At 42.3% G+C, this 20,232-nt stretch overlaps 1 protein-coding gene across 1 annotated transcript in view; it reads left to right on the top strand.

The window, feature by feature from the left end:
* The window catches only part of PTPRM (protein tyrosine phosphatase, receptor type, M), a gene marked incomplete at its 5' end in the record, with an annotated part of 499,416 nt that overhangs the window by 106,247 nt on the left and 372,937 nt on the right, over positions 1-20,232 (top strand). The window contains one exon of the mRNA XM_010859089.1: positions 2,642-2,757. Coding sequence (XP_010857391.1) covers positions 2,642-2,757 — 116 coding nt within the window. The remainder of the gene's footprint in view (positions 1-2,641; positions 2,758-20,232) is intronic.

Below are 20,232 nucleotides of genomic sequence, written 5' to 3'. Positions count from 1 at the left end.
ACTCCGTGGTGTGGGCTGTCTTATACATTGCAAATAAGAATATATATTATCAGTACCTTTAATAGTGAAAGTGAAGTCGCTCAGTCATGTCCGACTGTTTGCAACCCCATGGACTGTAGCCTACCATGCTCCTCTGTCCATGGGATTTTCCAGCCAAGAGTACTGGAGTGGGTTGCCATTTCCTTCTCCAAAGGATCTTCCCAACCCAGGGATCAAACCCTGGTCTCCCACATTGTAGGCAGACGCTTTACTGTCTGAGCCACCAGGGAAGTCCTATCAGTACCTTTATGTCTTTTAAAATAGAAATATAGTTGGTTTACAATATCATGCCAATCTGCTGCACAGCAGGGTGACTCACTTATACACATATGTATGTTCTTTTTTAATGTTCTTTTGCATTATGGTTTATCCCAAGAGGGTAAAATTATTTAAATTTTTAGTAGCTTAACTATGTGGGGATATATCCAGGGTGATTCTCAAAATAATTAACAACCCTTCAGCACAGACTCTGGAGAGACCCTGGGTTTAACCAGGTAGGGTGACAGTACCCAAGTGGTCATGAAAGATGGCTCCACACCCAACATTTTGTGTTAGGAAGCCAGTATGTAGGAGTGATTTGCAGCCAGAGGAAAAGGTGGGAGGACAGGAGCTGGACAGGAGAGGGTAACACCAGTGAGATGCCCGACAGAGGACAAGTGGTGGTGCAGAAGTCTGACAGCAAGCTGAGGGAATCCATGCAAGCTTTATGGAAAGAACAGCACTGGAAAGGGGCCTTGAAAGGAGCTTGAATTCCAACAGTCAGACCTGGAGCCCTACCTGGTGGGATGCAGAGCCTGGGAAAGGCATTCAAAGTTACAAAGCAGTGTTGCCTAGTGGGCAGCATCTGAGCTTTGGAACTGGCCAGACCCAAGTTTCCACTCCATGTCTGGCTCTCATTGGCCAAGTACCCACAAGTAAAATAATGGAAAAAAACCTTCAGAGAACACATGTGAGTCATCAATGGAAAAGTTTCTGCCCCATGAAATGCTCCAAAAAAACGTTACCTTTTGCCACTTTTTGAAAACAATGGTTCTTTCAGCTTCTTGGGAGAGTTAGAAAAAGAAACTTGATGCAAGGACTTTTTGCACAGATCTTTAAAAACCATAGACCTGTGCTGTTCTTGACTAAGGGGAATTTGATTAAGTTAATGAGAAATAGTTGATAGGCTTCTAAGTGAATATAATAGTATTAGAGACAATGACCCACAGTTATACTGCTGTTTTAGAAATTACTGAGGACATTTTGCATGCCAGGCATCATGAACGCATTGTTGCACTTATTGCTGGTCTTCAAATGAGTAACGGGGGTTTCCTCTGTGTTACTGGTATCAAACTACATTTTTCTTTGTTTTTGGATAGAAATTCATTTTCACTCCTAATTGTGCTTTTTTAAGTCTTTATTGAATTTGTTACAATAGTGCTTCTGTTGTTTTTATGTTCTGGTGTTTTGGCAGAGAGGCTTGTGGGATTTTAGCTCCCCAAACAAAGATTGAACCCCCAACCCTGCATTGGAAGGTGAGGTCTTATCTACTGGACTGCTAAGAGAAGCCCCCTAATTATGTTTTTCACAGGCTAGTGTTAGTGCTATATATCATCTTTGGGTGCCCAGGAGTGGTGGACCATTCTTTGAAAGGTGTGATCCAGAGACACGTTGGCTGGCAAGGCATAAACAATGCCTTCTAGCTGTTGTTCAGATTTCTCTATTTCTCCCAGAAAACATCACCATCCTGTTTTCTTCTTTTCTACTCCCTAACCTCCCCCTACCCCACCTCTTGCTACTCTTTCACTCTATCCTTGTACTGGTAAGAGAGTGTTTCCCTAAAGGAGAAGTTATAAAATTTAATTCCCAACCCATCCCTCCAGTTCCTCGATGGATGTCTTCAGTGTGCTACTGAGATGGATCTGTGCTTCTTAGATCAAATAGAACAATGCTTTGTTTAAACAGGTGTCCCCTATGGACAATGCATGTTCTGAAACTTAATGCTATTTAGCAGTTGGAATCATTCTTTCTCCTTGAATTGGAAATAAGAATCAGCAAAACCCGCCGTGCTGTGGCAGTTCCAGTGTAATTTCGCAGTCTGTCTATGGGGAGAGTATTTTGGTCGCTGGGAAATATTACATGAGGAGTGCTGCATACCAATTACTTGTATTAAAATATATATTACTCACAGCTCCGTACTTGGCTTAAAAAGTTTCCTTGACAACATCATTTAACTTCTTACTGTTCTTTTCATGTTCCTAGTATAAATATCTAATATGTTTTTGTTCAAAACATCAATTAGGCCTCAGTGTAATCTTTATTAATACAGATCTGTTATTACAAGAAGACTGCTGAGCTATGATAATTTGCACAGCAGGGACCATAAAATATCTTCTTTCCGTCTGGTTCTATCCCAGAATGCCTGGCTGTTAGAGAACACAGCAGATCTTTCCAGAACCTCTTTTACAGGCGTAATGAAATCTTTAAAGCTCTTAGAAGCAAAGGCATTCTTTTCTTCAAAGGTAAACAAAGGGAGAGGCCGGAAATTGCAGGCAGATTTGAAGAGACACAAACGGGTTCAGACCTCCACTTTTAACGTCTTTCCTTCTTCGTCTTCCTGCAGCCAGAACGCCCCACTTCCTGCGGATTCAGAACGTGGAGGTCAACGCTGGCCAGTTTGCCACCTTCCAGTGCAGCGCCATCGGCAGGGCCGTGGCTGGAGATAGGCTCTGGCTACAGGTACAGTCACTCACGTTCATGGTTCAGAGTGAGTCCAGCAGGCAGAGAGCCTGTCCCTGGGGAGGGCCCCAGAGATCCGGTTAGTGTCAGGACACCAGCAGGGAGGAAGAGGATACTCTGAGCAGTCTCCCCAGTTCTTCTCTTGCTTCCACAGTGTGTAGCCAGGTAACAAAGAGTTCGAGACAAGTTCAATGTTATTCTTCATAAACCTTGACTTCTGGTTTTGCCCTTGCTTCTACTTAGCCATCTTGTTTGGACAATCTGGTTACTGAGTTGCTTTTAGAGCAAGATGTTGGAGTCCAAAATATAATACCCTCTCCCTGTTCATCCTCTTGGAATCACATGGGCATGTCACACACAAACTTATAGGCATTTTTGTTAATTTTCAGCTCCCTAGCCATAGGCCTAAACCTAGAAATTAGTAACACATCTTTTACTTTTAACCATTTTTATTTGTTTTTGTTCTGTTTTGTTTAGTCACTAAGTCTTGTCTGACTTTTTGCGACCCCACGGACTGTAGCCCACCAGGCTCCTCTGTCCATGGGATTTCCCAGCAAGAATACTGGAGTGGAGTGGGTTGCCATTTCCTTCTCCAGGGGATCTTCCCAACCTAGCAATTGAACCTGGGTCTTCTGCACTGGCAGGCAAATTCTTTACCACTGAGCCACCTGGGAAGCCCTTTGAGCATTTAAGTAGACATTTTATTGTCGTTGATGATGATGTTTGGCAGAAACCAACAAAATTCTGTAAAGCAGTTATCCTTCAATTTAAAAATAAATAAAATTTTTTTAAAGAAAAAAATAAGTAGACCTTTTTTAGTGTCATCATCACTTATGTGTCTTGTTTTATTGTCTTAGAAACTCTACCATCTGTATTTTGCACAGCCAGTAGTTTTATGGACAGATCAAGGGTCTCAGGAATTCTGACCAAATGGGATTAAGTGATCTGTCCCCTCTAACCAGTTTGCCATCCACTTATTTAGACTCTAGGTTTGGTTTCCCCCATAGCATTCTCCAGTTTCGTTCTTGTTGCTTCTTGCTGTGCATCAGTCTACAGGCTGCTTGTTCCCCACTTTGACTCGTGTTGATTTCACCCCTTTCCTTAGGGATCCTATAGTGGGTTTTGGTTTGGTTTGGTTGTTTATTTTAGCTTGCTATGGACCTGCTTTATATTCTGACCCTTCTGTGCATCTGTTCCACTCCACTTGGGCTTCTGTTCCACGCCTGCCGACTTCTCGGTACACATCACTCTCCACCTATCCTGTGTCTCCTTCTGCAGCATAGCAACAATTGTCATGTGTCACATTTGCCTGATGCCCTATAAAATGTAAAGTTTTCCCAGGTGGTGATAGTGGTAAAGGACCACCTGCCAATGCAGGAGACGCAGGTTTGATCCCTGGGTTAGGAAGATCCCTTGGAGAAGGAAATGGCAATCCACTCCAGTATTCTTGCCTAGAGAATGCCATGAACAGAGAAGCCTGGCGGGCTGCAGTCCATGGGGTCACAAAAAGTCAGACATGACTGAGCATGCACACATGCTATAATTTTTAAATCCTGTATTCTTTGAATCATCACAACTGAAGTCAACAGTCATTTTTTATTTCTTCTCCATTTCTGGGGGAAATGAAAAACAGCCAACTGTGCTATCCCAGGATTTGTCAGCAGGACAATGACAAATGGGAACAAATTCTGGAAGAGACACCTTAAATGCTTTGGGGGTCCTCTAACATCCATGACTGCATGTTGCCCTGCAGCTTTCCAGAAGGGTTGTGTCAAGAAGGGGTTGATGACAAAGACAGAATAGAATGACTTTCAAATTCTTAGTGACAATGAGATTGTCCTGGACTCAGCCTGTTATTTGGCTTGTGAGTCTTTGTGTTGTTCGAATAGTTTTAGTGTTCAATAATTTATTTCCTCTGTTTGGATAGGCATTTTGTGGGGAAATGTTTATTTTATTAATAGCGGATGAAATAAGACAAATGTCTTTTGCTTGCAAGGATGGCTTCTATTAACCTGGATTTGTATGAGATAGTTCCAGCAGCATAAGGGTTTGTGGCCGGGGGTGGGGGATGGTTTCACAGAGTCCTCCTGCTCTCTCGCCTGGGCCCTGAGCCTTTGCTTTAGGCCATTCTTCACAAGTCATGGGGAGAAGCAGCCCTGGAAAACTAGACGAAATCCCTCTGGCCTTGGAGGTATGAATATGGGCTTTTCTTCCTTCTTCCTCTAATGTTATACCACTTAAAAAAAATGCTTTTCTGCATCTCAATTCACTTGGCTCCTCAAAGTAATTCTAAGATTCAGGCAGAAAATTGAATGAAAGATTGTTTTAAATTTTTCTGTCACTTGAATCTTCCCAGTAGTAAGTCAAGATTTAGAAATGAATAGGACATCCTTTATTTGGGGAACATCCTTTATTTGAGAGTTCCCTGGACAACAGGGAGATTAAACCAGCGAATCCTAAAGGAAATCAACTCTGAATATTCATTGGAAGTACTGATGCTGAAGGTGAATCTCCAATACTTTTGCCACCTAATGTGAAGAGCTGATTCTTTGGAAAAGACCCTGATGCTGGGAAAGATTGAAGGCAGGAGGAGAAGAGGACAACAAAGGATGAGATGATTGGATGGCATCACCAGCTCAATGAACATGAGTTTGAACAGCCTCTGGGAGATGGTGAAGGCCAGAGGAGTCTGGCATGCTGCAGTCCATGGAGTCTCAAAAAGTTGGACACGACTTAGCGACTGAACAAAAACAACATCATTGTGAATTGTGATCATTTATACTTACATTACACAGTAATTTGCATTACATCTTTTGAATTCTACCATAATGCATTTTTCAGAGTTTCACGTTGCATCCCTTGGCTCTGTACTTTTTTATGAGTTTGAGGTGCAGTGTTGTTGAGAGTCACGAAGGTAGATGGCATACCTGGAAATAGTCCTGTTTCTTCACTTCTACTGCAGATTAATTCTACTCCGCTGTGTGGGCTTCTTATATCCAGAGCTAGGTGAATAATCTGTGTGCACTTACCACTCTGTTAGAGGGATTTGGATGTAACTGACATCACATGATTTACATCCAGGAGCCATATTGACAAAAAAGAAAAAAAAGTCCATCTGTACAACGTGTACATCTTGATCCACATCTATGAAAAATGGCCAGTGGTTTGATTGCTTAAAAATATAGATTAAATATAATCAATGTCAGAGTCTTTCTCAAAAACATAACACACATAAATCTGAGGATGACACTAATGAAGAAGTGTTTATGGTTAACAGATGGACCCCATCTGCTTCCGTCTTCTCCATCTCATCCGTGGGCCAGGCAGGTTGCTGCCAGCATGGAGCTGGTCTTTCTAGAATACAAAACAACAAAATGAAACACAGCTCATGAGCCTCCTTTATTACAGCTGCAAAATACTTAAAACAGCTTCCAGACAGTGTGCAGGAGGAAGACAGCATCTATCAAAGTATTTTTATGTGGTAAAAAAAAAAAAACAAACTGATGTGCATTGAATCTGCTGAGTGTCCTTGCTGTGTACTATCAGATGTGGTGATCTTTGTATGAACCTGAGCTGTAACCGTGGGAGACACTCAAATGAAACAGATTTGGAAAACCATTCAAGTAACCAAAACAAGAGCACACATTTCTTGTTGTTATCAACTTTCTGATCACTTGTGGAGCCTACAGTTTGAAATATCCTAGAGTAAGTTTATATATAAGATACTGAGAAAATAGAATTTTAGATGTTCTTTTTTATACTTAAATATTATTTGCTGATGGTATCAATTTCTGAGTTATATATGTTCATACAGTCATTGACCCTTTGAGTCACATGTAATTATATTAGAATTACTGTTGTTCTTTATGAAATATTTAAAATTTTATTTATCTCCATAGGCTTATCTTGGGAATTAGTATTTATAATACCTCTTTCAGCTTTTCAGTAAGTCACCAAAGCACTGTAACAAAAATATTGTAGACTGGGAGGCTTAACCAACAGACATTTATCTCTCACAGTTCTGGGGGCTGGCAGTCTTAATATCCGGGACCAGCATGCATGTTCTTGGAGAGAACCAGCTCCTGGGTCTACAGACCAACAACTTCTTGCTGCATAGTCACGTGTATCCTCTGGGCTCTTCCTCCCCTTGTAAGGGCCTTCATCCCACTCGGGCTCCACACTCACAACCTCATCTCAGCCTCGTCTGAACATTGAGTGTTAGTTGTTCAATCGTGTCTGAGTCTTTGTGACTCTATGGACAGTAGAGGACATAGAGTCCTACCAGACTCCTCTGCCCATGGGATTCTCCAGGCAAGACTACTGGAGTGGGGTGCCGTTCCCTTCTCCAGAGGAATCTTCCCCACCCAGGGATCAAACCCGGGCCTCCCACATTGCAGACAGATTCTTTACCATTTGAGCCACGAAGAAAGTACATCTCAACCTAGTTAGCTTCCAAAAGCCCCATCTCCATTATGGTCACAGTGGGGAGTAGGCCTCATCATATGAATATGGAGGAGGATGCAAACATTCTGATCTACAGAACTCAGCTACCACATCAGACTCAGATGTGGGTGGGAAATGAAGGTGATCCAGCTTCCAGGACAAATGCCAGAAAACAAGGAGGTGGTGGAAAGGCCTTTTCTTTGTTTATTTTAATTTTTAAAAAATTAATCAATTTATTTTTGGCTGTGCTGGGTCTTGGGTTCTGCTCAGGCTTTTCTCTAGTTGTAGAGAGTGGGGGCTGCTCTTCAGTTGCTACGCACAGGCTTCTCGTTGCAGTGGCTTCTCTTGTGGAAAAGGGGCTCTAGAGCACAGACTCAGTAGTTCTGGTGTACAGCTTTAGTTGTGCGGTATGTGGGGTCTTCCCGGACCAGGGATCGAACATGTGTTTCCTTCATTGGCAGGCAGATTTTTTACCACTGAGTCACCAAGGAATCCTTGAGATGCCTTTTCAAAAGTAGATGGATGGAAGCTTTGGTCAAGCCCAGGACTGTGCATTGGGTGAATGGCAGCTGGTGAAGGAAACCTGGAAAATCATCCTTTTCTCTCCATCAGTTTTAAATGGCTCACTTTTTAGCATTACAGAATTATGTAAAGGCTGAATTTGGAACAATCTTCAAATTAAATTCCGCATTTTATTAAAAAACAAGCTCAGAAGAGATAGGGAACTTTAACACACTCATCTGTCCAATTATTATATGTATTGTAGATAGTTCTGTTTTGTTAGTGAAAGTCAATTGTATGTATAAATGTATTTGCTTATTTATAAATGACTAAATTCTGTCACTTGGACATTTTTCTCCACTGATTGACTGACCTTGTATTTCAGATATTAGCCTGTTAACCAAATATTCTCAGATTTACTGTGAAAATATCAGGATTAACTTTTTATTTTTTATTTTTTTTAATTTAATTTTATTTAACTTTACAATATTGTATTGGTTTTGCCATATATCAAAATGAATCTGCCACAGGTATACATGTGTTCCCCCTCCTGAACCCTCCTCCCTCCTCCCTCCCCATACCATCCCTCTGGGTCATCCCAGTGCACCAGCCCCAAGCATCCAGTATCGTGCATCAAACCTGGACTGGCGACTTGTTTCATATATGATATTATACATATTTCAATGCCATTCTCCCAAATCATCCCACCCTCTCCCTCTCCCACACAGTCCAAAAGACTGTTCTATACATCAGTGTCTCTTTTGCTGTCTCGTATACAGGGTTATTGTTACCATCTTTCTAAATTCCATATATATGCGTTAGTATACTGTATTGGTGTTTTTCTTTCTGGCTTACTTCACTCTGTATAATAGGCTCCAGTTTCCTCCACCTAAAGTTAATCCTGATACATTTGAACCAGGATTAACTTTAGAACCATCATTTTGTTGTTGTTCGGTCGCTCAGTCATGTCCAGTTCTTTGCGACCCCGTGGACTGCGGTGGACCACAGCTCCAGGCTATGTTCAGCAATTTTTCTTCACTTAACTGATCCCTATGAGAATTCTTTTATGCACCCATTTACAGAATAAAGATGTAATAAAGATGTAAATGGGTCTCAGAAAGTTTCAGAGGTTTTTGTGTTGACTTGTTGCTAGTAACAAGAACTGGGAGCCAGGCCATCTAAGTCCAAAATCTATGTTTTTAGCTGTAATGCCTCTTGCATAGAAAGATGATCCAGATCTTTCCTCATGGATTCATAATCATCAGTTGGCAATTTAAGTGATACATCCCTTTTATCAGCATTTAAGATGAAAATTATGGGCTTTGCAGGGGGTGCTAGTGGTAAAGAATCTGCCTGCCACTGCAGGTAGACATAAAGAGATGTCGGCTTGATCCCTGGGTCAGGAAGATCCCCAGAGGAGGGCATGGCAGCCCACTCCAGTATTCTTGCCTGGGAAATCCCATGGACGGAGGAGCCTGGCAGGCAATATAGTCTATGGGGTTGCAAAGAGTAGGGCACAGCTGAAGCAACTTAGCACACACGCAAGATGAGGATTGAATTCATGTGTGTGGAAGGTTGCCTTGGCTTTTGTGTTTCGGAATGTGTATATTTGGTCAACATTTCTTGGTGGCTTTTAGTTTCCTTTATAGATTGTGAGGGGAAAAAAAATCACAGCTGTATATCAGAATGATTTTGTTATTATATATAAAAACCATAAAATGATTTGAAAGGGAGTCAAATTATGGTTCCCTTGTCAAGCCTAACTTGGGTGTTTTAGGCCCTGTGTATTAAAGCATAAATTTAATACCACTTACTGTCATAGAAAATACCAGGAAGGCACAAAAAGTATTGTCTTCAGTTGCTGTAGGAACCATTGGCTCCTTAAAGGTTTTTTTTTTTCTTTTTCTTAAAGTTTTGAGTGGTTGAAATCACATCCATTATTGTTTTAGTCAGTTCAGTATCCATCTATATGATATAATATTGAATATTCAGCCTGAAACCACCGACAACCTTGAAAGCTTACATCGTCTCTTTTAACTGATATGATTTTGGGTTACCTCCATTTAAAGGTGAAGGTTTCTTTCACGTGGATGAAACAGTAGGATATGTCTATGAAGATTCTGGGAGAAATTGATTAAAAATTGTACTTGGTGATATTACCTGCCTCAGTTAAAGAAGGTGTAAGTGGCTGGTATTTTGAGGAGGACGGGCCAGGAGTTGATGGAGCCTTGTGCAAGGGCCTCGTCCTCTGATGGGATCTGACGACCGCTGGGCCAGGATGTGAGGATGTGCTGTGAAGACCGCAGGTCAGGATGGTTCCTGTAGGAGGACGGGAGAGAGGCATCAACTGCTAACCTTGAGGACTGCCGGCTTTGAACCCAGGAACCACACGTCCTGTTAGAGCATTTATGCTGCCTTTCTTTTCTCATATTCATTAAAGGGTTAGTGTATGTCTCTTGCTTCCAAGGATCCACAGCTGTGTCATGAGAAGGGGAGATGCAGAAAGCCCTGCTCCGGAATTCCCGAGATCGAGAGTTAAGCATCCGCTACCCTGTCTGTCTGCTTTTGGTGTTCTGGGCCCTAGAGCGGGGACCCTGGAGAGTTTGGACACTGTTAGAATCTCCTTCTTTCTCTTCTTTTTGGAAGAGGAGGGAAAAATGGAGGATATTTTAGCTAGGACTTAAACATGCCTGCTTTAGGTAATTTTGAAAGCCCTAGAAGATTTTCAGTCTAGTTATCTGGAATTGGTGGTGGTGTTACTCAGTCACTCCGTTGTGTCTAACTCATTGTGACCCCGTGGACTGCAGCACGCCTGTCCTTCACCATCTCCCAGAGTCCATTGAGCCGATAATGCCATTCCACCATCTCTTCCTCTGTGGCCCCCTTCTCCTCCTGCCCTCAATCTTTCCCAGCATCAGTCTTTTCCAGTGAGTTGGCTCTTTGCATTGGATGGCCATAGTATTGCAGCTTCAGCTTCAGTATCAGTCCTTCCAATGAATATTTGGAATTTCTTTTAGGATTGACTGGTTTGATCTTCTTGTACCTAGAAAAGAGAGTAGGGGGGAAATTTGACAATTTTGTATGGGTTTTAATTTCAAAATTGTCTTTAGGACCAGAGAAACGGAATAGAGAAAAATTCATGGTGCTTTTAGTCCTAGAGGGACCCAGTTTGGGACCAGGTCAGAGACTTCTGTGACTGACACACAGTGGCAGTCAGGTAGCTCCTATAGGGGATGAACTTTGAAATCATAAATCATATTGTTATTCTCATCTGCATTTCTCCTATGTGTAAAATGCCACCCACCCTTCATTCCCTTCATTCAAAGCAAAGGGAATTGGCTGTTGTCCAGGTGCAAGAAAATTATGTGTGTCTCTGTTACAAGAAGTGATGTCCACTAAAGACAGGAGACAATGACAGATTAATGGAGTTTCTGTTTATTCTTGAGATGGAAGCCAGGGACTGCTTTCTTTCAGGAAGTGTGTATCCTACACTTCTCATGTGCTGGGTGTATGATGATTAGTTATCGAATGCTGCTACAGAGAGCGCTGCTACCCTGGGCATGTGGCTTCGCCTTTGGCTAACTGCACTTTTTTCACTTCTGTGGTGGGATCTTTGTAGCAGAGTGACTTGCTACTTTTGCAGGATGCAAATGACACCTGGACAAAATGGTTCTTTGATTCCTATAGCTTTGCAGTATTTGTGAGCTAGCAGCAAAACCATCTATTTTTCCTGGGGAAATTGTGATGGTTTAAACAGTTGTTTAAAAATGCAAAAAGAAGAGATTTTCTTCTAATTGCTTCTTAGGATTATTTTCTTTTTATTTTTTATTTTACTTTATTCTTAAAAGATACTGAGTATAGTTCCCTGTGCTACACAGTAAGTCCTTGTTGGTTATTTAGTGTATATATTTGTTGTTCAGTTGCTAAGTTGTGTCTGAGTCTTTGAGACTCCATGAACTGCAACACACCAGGTTTCCCTGTCCTTCACTATCTCCCGGAGTTTGCTCAAACTCATGTCCATTGAGTAAGTGATGCCATCCAGCCATCTCATCCTCTGTCGTCCCCTCTCCTCCTGCCCTCAATCTTTCCCAGCATCAGAGTCTTTTCCAATGAGTTGACTGTTCGCATGAGGTGGCCAAAGTATTGATGTGTATGTGTTAATCTCAAGCTCCTGTTTTTATTACAGAACTCATAAATAAACACAGAGGTAGAGAGAATGATGTAAAAAACTCGATGTACCCAACATCGACTTCAAAACCAACAGCATGTGAGACCACTTTCTTCCCGTATGCCCAACTGCTTCCCCTCTGATGATCCCAGTCATCATATTATGTAACTTGTAAATGTTTCTCTAAAACAGGAGTCAGCAAACTTTTTCTGAGAAGGACTAGGTAGTAAATTTTGCAGGCCAGAGGGTCTTCTCTGCCATCATAGCATGAAAGCATCCATGAACAGCACAGAAATGGATGAATGTGGCTAGTTTCTGGACAGGTTTATACATGGACATGTGAAAAGTCTTTCACATCATTTTCATTGTCACAAAATACTATTCTTCTTTTGATTTTTTTTTTCAGCCATTTAAAAAAACTTAAACACCATTCTGAGCTTGCAAGCCTTACAAAACAAGTTGCAGGATGGACTTAGCCTCAAACTGCTGCTCTAAAAAGATAAGAGCTCTTACAAAAATAGAATAATCACCATGTATGACCAGTGAAAACAGTCAGTGTTCATATTTCTTGTCTGTCTAGTAACTATTTATTTTAGCAGTTTTATTTGATTTGTGATTGTGGTAAAGTTCACACTTTGCAGTTGGGTGATGAGTGTTTTCTTTATATATGTACAAGTGGTAGGTTCTCATTAGTTAGCTCTTTTATACATAGTAGTATAAAAATATACATATGTCAGTCCCAATCTCGCAATCCATCCAACCCCCATGACGAGTGTCTTAAGTCCTTTTTATCTTCAATATTTCTGTTCGTTTCCCTCTGTTTGTGGTGGTGGTGGTTGATGTTGTTGAGACTGGGTTTGTCCTGCACAGCCTCTCATGTTTTGAGTTTTGCCTGTCGACTTCTGGTAGCATCATTGAGTGTGTTATTCTGACTGTTGTGTGTCTTGCCAATTGTATCATGCTATCGGCTACTGATACTCATTTCTAGGGTCATTGATTCATTCAGGGCTGCAAAACAGTCTCATTCTCAGCCCTTCTTTGTTTAGTCACTAGAATACGTCTAAAAAGACAAACTCTCCTGTTATTAACCGCTGGGGTGTCCTCGTATATAAATCATATATGGAAGGTGGTATAAATACTTGATGTTTTTATCTTTTTTTGGCAAATTGTCAAAATAGTGAGGTAGTTCACTAACATCACCTGAAAGTGACCAAAGGGGCTACTGCTGTTACTGTCACTGACACCATCATCTGTCATCATCAACTTGTGGATTTAAACACATTTGATGAGTTTCAATCCATTGCACTTATTATCCTTATCGCTGCTCAGATCTTCCATCCCTAAACAGTGGGCTTACTCAGAGTGGGAGTCCCTTGAGCTGGGCCATCTCCATGGCTTTCTTGCTTTTGGGTATGACTGTGTGTTTCAGGCTTGTATTTTCCATATTGATAATCTAGAATTAGCCATTTTGTCAGGGAGCCCTGGTTCTTTTTCAGGGGAACTGGTAATTAGAAATTACAATCTGAAAAAAAAAAAAGAAGAAATTGCAATCTGAGGACAGAGGTGCTTATTACTACTCATTATTGTTTGTGGATCTTCCCATTGGATGGAACTGGTATATATATGTGTGTGTGTGTGTGTGTGTGTGTGTGTGTGCGCGCGCGTGCGCACATATACATTTAAGATTAAAGCATGTCTGTCTTGAGATCAAGACAGAGTGACAATGCCAATTCAGTGTGACAATTCAAATTCAGATTCAGAACTATAGGTCTTTTAACCCTTATGTTGTGCCTTCTTTATCTTTTCAACTATTTTTTTCCAGAAAGACTTGTATGTTTTAGGGCTTCCCTGGTGACTCAGATGGTAAAGAATCTGCTTGCAATGCAGGAAACCTGGGTTTGATCCCTGCTCAAGAAATTCCCCTGGAGAAGGGAATGGCTACCCACTCAAGTTTTCTTCCCTGGAGAATTCTATGGACAGAGGAGCCTGGCAGGGGACTAGAGTCTTTGTATGTTTTAAGGCATATTGATTGGGGAAAAAGTAATGTCCTTTGTCAGCCTCGTTTATGACTAACCTTGCCTTTTAGATCATGGATAATTAGGTAGGTTCTGCCATCTTCCTCATGGTCAAGTGCTGTTATTACAGTTTAGAAGTAACAAGGTTATGTTCTAGCCTGGCAAACCCAAAATCTTTAACCCAACAGAAATGTCAGGCACTGTCAGATTACTTAGTTTGGTGTGGCTAGATTAGCCTCATCGACAGATTTTAAGACTAAAGAACTTCTAATTTCTTGGTATTTCTTTTTTTTGGTATATCTAGTTACTGCATTATTATATATTATTAAATAATATTATTCACATATTGCAAATATATATTGAACTGTGTCTAAATATCAGAATGAAGTTCTAAATTTTCATAATCAAACTTTTTTACTCAAATATGCATGGAAGACTATTATATGTTTGAATAATATGTTATTTTGGCTGTCTGTGGGCTTCCTTCATAACTCAGTTTGTAAAGAATCTGCCTGTAATGCAGGAGACCCCGGTTTGATTTCTGGGTTGGGAAGATCCCCTGGGGAAGGGACAGGCTACCCACTCCAGTATTCTTGGGCTTTCCTTGTGGCTCAGCTGGTAAAGAGTCTACCTGTAGTGCAGGAGACCTGGGTTCAGTCCCTGGATTGGGGCGATATCCTGGAGAAAGGAAAAGCTACCCACTCCAGTATTCTGGCCTGGAGGATTCCCTAGACTGTACAGTCCATGGGGTCACAGAATCGGACATGACTGAGCGGCTTTCACTTTGGCTATCTGTATCCCCATTAGCCAATTAAAGAACATTTGTCAATACATATTCATAGTATATGATAATAGGAGTAAGACTTCCAGTTGTAGCATTCCACATGGATAAATATTTGTGCTGGCTTGGTTATGGTCTAGAAATCAAAGGTCAGCACTTTTATTAGTTATTATTTATTAAAATTTAAAAATACGTGGGCTCCAGAAAGTAGATTTGTTGAGATAGTCAATTAAGATTTAGATTACAAGAAATGTTTTAAACGAAATTATTCCTGGCCCTACAGATACTGTTAGTGACCCCAGTGGTAAGGATTTCAATCAGTATCTTACAGATGGACATATTTGATAGTGGAATATGTGGATTATTTTCCCTATTAAAGAAATGAAAGTATGATTTAATCTCCACCTGTATGGCTGAGGAGCCGCCTCTGGCTCCCCTGTATATGCTTAGCTACTGCACTCAGACCAGCTCCTAAATAGGATTAATTTGCTCTAAAGGCGGCTAACTGCTCAGACCTCAGTTTCTTTCAATCATTGCTCTGGTTATTGCAAAACTCTTTCTGAAAGACTTAATATGCATCTTTTTTTGCTGGCAAATTACTGCTCATTTAGAAGTCCTAGAGTTAGCCCACTGCAGAAAGAAGGTTGGAAGTCTAATTTAAATAACTATCAGGACTTTTTCTCAGGCTTGCTCAAATTGAAATGCATGCGTGTTTGAAGATACTCTTGCTTTTATTAAAAAGCTATATTTAACCCACTAAGATCATTTCCTCGCAGACATGGCTGTTATGCTTGTCTCATTAGGTTGACAAAAGATGGGTCAGAGGTTGCTTTAACACCTGGACACCTGGTGCCCTGCTCTGTCTGGAGTTGGGGGTTTTGTCAGAAGGACGCTGAGGCTCTCTTACAGGAACTCATATTCTAAAGAACATCACGGTCCCGTCCTTGTTGGTGCTTCCTCGTCCTGCTGTGACGATATTAAGAACCAGCTCTCCAGTCCCTGGCAGGGTTGCCTCTTTCTAACTCTGTGAAAACAGAGAAAACTGCCTGACAAAGGTCCTGTCTCTTCCCAGCAGACATTTTCATCGTTTTCTTTTGCCGGAATAACAAAGTCTCCCCGTGGTTTCTTAGATGCTCAGGGTACCCGAGTTTCTGAGCACACTGTGCCGTCTGGCCCTCCCTGTCATGGAGAGCAGAGGGGGACCGGCCCTCATGACCTTTTCTCACTGCCCTGCATCAGAGAAAATAGGCCAGCCTCGGTTCCCTGGCTTTCCTGTTGAATTCTGACCTGAGGAAGGGTATCTGGGGACCAAAACATCTTAAAAATCAATTTGTTCAGTTGCCCGTTCAATGCCTAAACCCCTTTCAGTATTAGCACTAAAGCCCCCTGGGATGCACTGGCCATGGCTCTTGTGCGATAGATGCAGCAGCGGAAAACCTGGAGAAAGATCCCTGCCTTTGTGGGGCCTGAAGTCGAGTAGCAGGGAGGTGGGCAGTCTTTGCTTTTATCCCAATGTATCCATTCATGTGCCAGTTATTGGTCACCTATACATTTGACAGATGGATCTGTGATGCCATCAAAAGCACTGACAGGCATGTTGGAGGAGTCAAGGAAATAACCTTGAGCCAAGGCTCCAGAAACACCCTTCCTCATCCACGCTGACAGGCAACCACAGCCTCTGCTCGTGCACAGGTTTCTAGTTGGCCCCGCTCTCCTGGCATTTATCCCATGTTACTTCCCCTGATCTGTGCAGGTGTCACAGGTTCTTCTGTCTGGTGCTTGCCAAGGGCTGTGAACGCTGTCCTCTTCCTTTCGTAAGGACCCAGGAAATGGGATCTGACACTATCAGAGTGATGGGTGCACTCTCTCCTTGCCACAGCCCCAGTGCTCTGAGGACTCTCTCTCTTTCCTCTTCATGAACCCAGCCATCCATTGCTTCTTTTTGTTGTCATTGAAGTATGGTTAGTTTACAGTGTTGTGTCAGATTCAGGTGTTCAGCAGAGTGATTCTGATATACATACACATATATGCATATGTATGTATATATGTATCTCCATTCTTCTTTAAATTCTTTTCCCTTATGTTGGATTATGTGTGTGTGCTCAGCTGTGTCTGACTCTTTGCCACCCCTTGGACTGTAGCCCACCAAGCTCCTCTGTCCATGGGGATTCTCCAGGCAAGAATACTGGAGTGGGTTGCCATTTCCTCCTCCAGGGGATCTTCCCAACCCAGGGATCAAACCCACATCTCCTGTGTCTCCTGCATTGCATGCAGATTCTTTACCACTGAGTGACCTGGGAATTAGATTTTTTAGATTTCTTTCCCTCATAAGGTTATTACAAAATATTGCCTGACACAGGAAACCAGGAAAAGGAGCCTCACCAGAAAAGGGACTGAGGGTCTGTTGTCCAGAAGGCATGACTTGAGGCCAGGATGGGGTCACGCAGGACTTTTCTTGGGCAGCGAAGGAAGACAAATGGAAACAGTGAGTGTGCAGAGCTTTGTAAAAGTCAACTAGAACTGTGGGAGATGGTAGTTGATTCTGCTCTCAGTTCAGTTCAGTTCAGTTGCTCAGTCGTGTCCGACTCTTTGCAACCCCATGAACCGCAGCATGCCAGGCCTCCCTGTCCATCACCAACTCCCAGAGTCCACCCAAAACCATGTCCATTGAGTCGGTGATGCCATCCAACCATCTCATTCTCTGTTGTCCCCTTCTCCTCCTGCCCTCAATCTTTCCCAGCATCAGTGTCTTTTCCAATGAGTCAGCTCTTCGCATCAGGTGGCCAACGTATTGGAGTTTCAGCTTCAACATCAGTCCTTCCAATGAACACCCAGGACTGATCTCCTTTAGGATGGACTGGTTGGATCTCCTTGCAGTCCAAGGGACTCTCAAGAGTCTTCTCCAACACCACAGTTCAAAAGCATCAATTCTTTGGCACTCAGCTTTCTTTATAGTGAAACTCTCACATCTATACATGACCACTGGAAAAACCATAGCCTTGACTGCTGTTGCTGCTGCTAAGTTGCTTCAGCCATGTCCGATTCTGTGCGACCCCATAGATGGCAGCCCGCCAGGCTCCACCGTCCCTGGGATTCTCCAGGCAAGAACACTGGAGTGGTGTGCCATTTCCTTCTCCGATGCATGAAAGTGAAAAGTGAAAGTGAAGTTGCTCAGTCGTGTCTGACTCTTCGCAACCCCATGGACTGCAGCCTACCAGGCTCCTCCGTCCATGGGATTTTCCAGGCAAGAGTACTGAAGTGGGTTGCCATAGTCTTGACTAGACAGACCTTTGCTGGCAAAGTAATGTCTCTGCTTTTCAATATTCTGTATAGGTTGGTCATAACTTTCCTTCCAAGGAGTAAGTGTCTTTTAATTTCATGGCTGCAATCACCATCTGCAGTGATTTTGGAGCCCAGAAAAATAAAGTCAGCCACTATTTCCACTGTTTCCCCATCTATTTGCCATGAAGTGATGGGACCAGGTGCCATAATCTTAGCTTGCTGAATGTTGAGCTTTAAGCCAACTTTTTCACTCTCCACTTTCACTTTCATCAAGAGGCTCTTTAGTTCTTCACTTTCTGCCATAAGGGTGGTGTCCTCTGCATATCTGAGGTTATTGATATTTCTCCCGGCAATCTTGATTCCAGCTTGTGCTTCCTCCAGCGCAGCGTTTCTCATGATGTACTCTACATAGAAGTTAAATAAGCAGGGTGACAATATACAGCCTTGACGTACTCCTTTTCCTATTTGGAACCAGTCTGTTGTTCCATGTCCAGTTCTAACTGTTGCTTCCTGACCTGCATATAGGTTTCTCAAGAGGCAGTCAGGTGGTCTGGTATTCCCATCTCTTTTAGAGTTTTCCACAGTTTCTTGTGATCCACACAGTCAAAGGCTTTGGCATAGTCAATAAAGCAGAAATAGATGTTTTTCTGGAACTCTCTTGCTTTTTCGATGATCCAGCAGATGTTGGCAATTTGATCTCTGGTTCCTCTGCCTTTTCTAAAACCAGCTTGAATATCTGGAAGTTCATGGTTCACATATTGCTGAAGCCTGGCTTGGAGAATCTTGAGCATTACTTTATTAGTGCGTGAGTTGAGTGCAATTGTGTGGTACTTTGAGCATTCTTTGGCATTGCCTTTCTTTGGGATTGGAATGAAAACTGACCTTTTCCAGTCCTGTGGCCACTGCTGAGTTTTCCAAATTTGCTGACATATTGAGTGCAGCACTTTCACAGCATCATCTTTCAGAATTTGAAATAGCTCAACTGGAATTCCATCACCTCCACTAGCTTTGTTCGTAGTGATACTTCCTAAGGCCCACTTGACTTCACATTCCAGGGTGTCTGGCTCTAGGTGAGTGATCACACCATCATGATTATCTGGGTCCTAAAGATCTTTTTTGTACAGTTCTTCTGTACGCATGAATCTTATAAAGATTATACTTCTATGGTCATCTTGTAATATTTTCCTAATGGAATAAGCCTGTGTCAAAAGAACGTTTATTGAAAAGAACCTTCTGATTCCGCTCTGCTGGAACACAAATGCTCCTGGAATGGCAGGTAATGAGGCTGGAATGGCAGAGTCCACACTCAGGAATGGGGTTTCCCTGGTGGCTCAGATGGTAAAGAGTCTGCCTGCAGTGCAAGAGACCCAAGTTCGATCCCTGGGTCAGGAAGATCCCTGGAGAAGGGAATGGCAGCCCACTCCATTATTCTTGCTTGGAGAAGTCCATGGACAGAGGAGCCTGGCTGGCTACAGTCCATGGGCTCTTAAAGAGTTGGACACCCCTGAGTGACTGACACTTTCGCTTTACCTTAATCACCTCTTTAAAGGCCCTGTTTCCAAAAGCAGCCTCATGCTGAGGTGCTGGAGGTTATGGTTTCAACATATGAATGTGTGTGTTGGGGGGTGCAATTCAGCCCCAACAGGGTAAAAAAAAAAAAAGGCAAGGGAAGCTATAAACAGAATTCTCCAAGCAAGAATGCTGGACAGAGTTGCCGTTTCCTTCTCCAGGGGATCTTCCTGGCCCGGGGATGAAACCCTAGTCTCGTCTCCACATCTTTTGCATTGGCAGGCGGACTCTTTACCACGGCACCACCTGTGAAGCCCTGTGATTACATGGGATTAAAAAAATAAAAGGGCCCATTCCTGAGGGTTCCTATGAGTCATTGGAGTTGGGTAGAGCTGTCAGTTTCAAGCTGTTTAAAGGATGAATTAGTGGCCTGAAGACCACAGGTATGAAGTAATGCTCCTCCTGACATGTGTATGCATCCAGCACGGAGGTTTCCTTAACCTTGGCTGCCCTTCATACAGCCTTGAGTACTCGTGAGGAATGCATAAGGGCATCCTTTAGAATTCTTTTCAATAAATGTTCTTTTGAGACAGGCTTATTCCATTAGGTAAATATTACAAGATTACCATAGAAGTATAATCTTTACAAGATTCATGCGGCAAGTAAGGAAAGAAAGAAATATTAATAGATAGCCCTTTGGATGTTGTCCTTGTTTTTAATAAACAAAACAAAGAATTATAGATGTGAAGTCTGCCTTTCTTCAGGGCTTAGTTTGT

The sequence above is a fragment of the Bison bison genome, unplaced genomic scaffold (assembly GCF_000754665.1).
Source record: "Bison bison bison isolate TAMUID 2011002044 unplaced genomic scaffold, Bison_UMD1.0 scf7180017864453, whole genome shotgun sequence".
In the NCBI taxonomy this organism is placed as follows: Eukaryota; Metazoa; Chordata; class Mammalia; order Artiodactyla; family Bovidae; genus Bison; species Bison bison.
The sequence above is the reverse complement of the archived record's forward strand: the minus strand, read 5'-3'. Positions and strand labels throughout refer to the sequence as shown.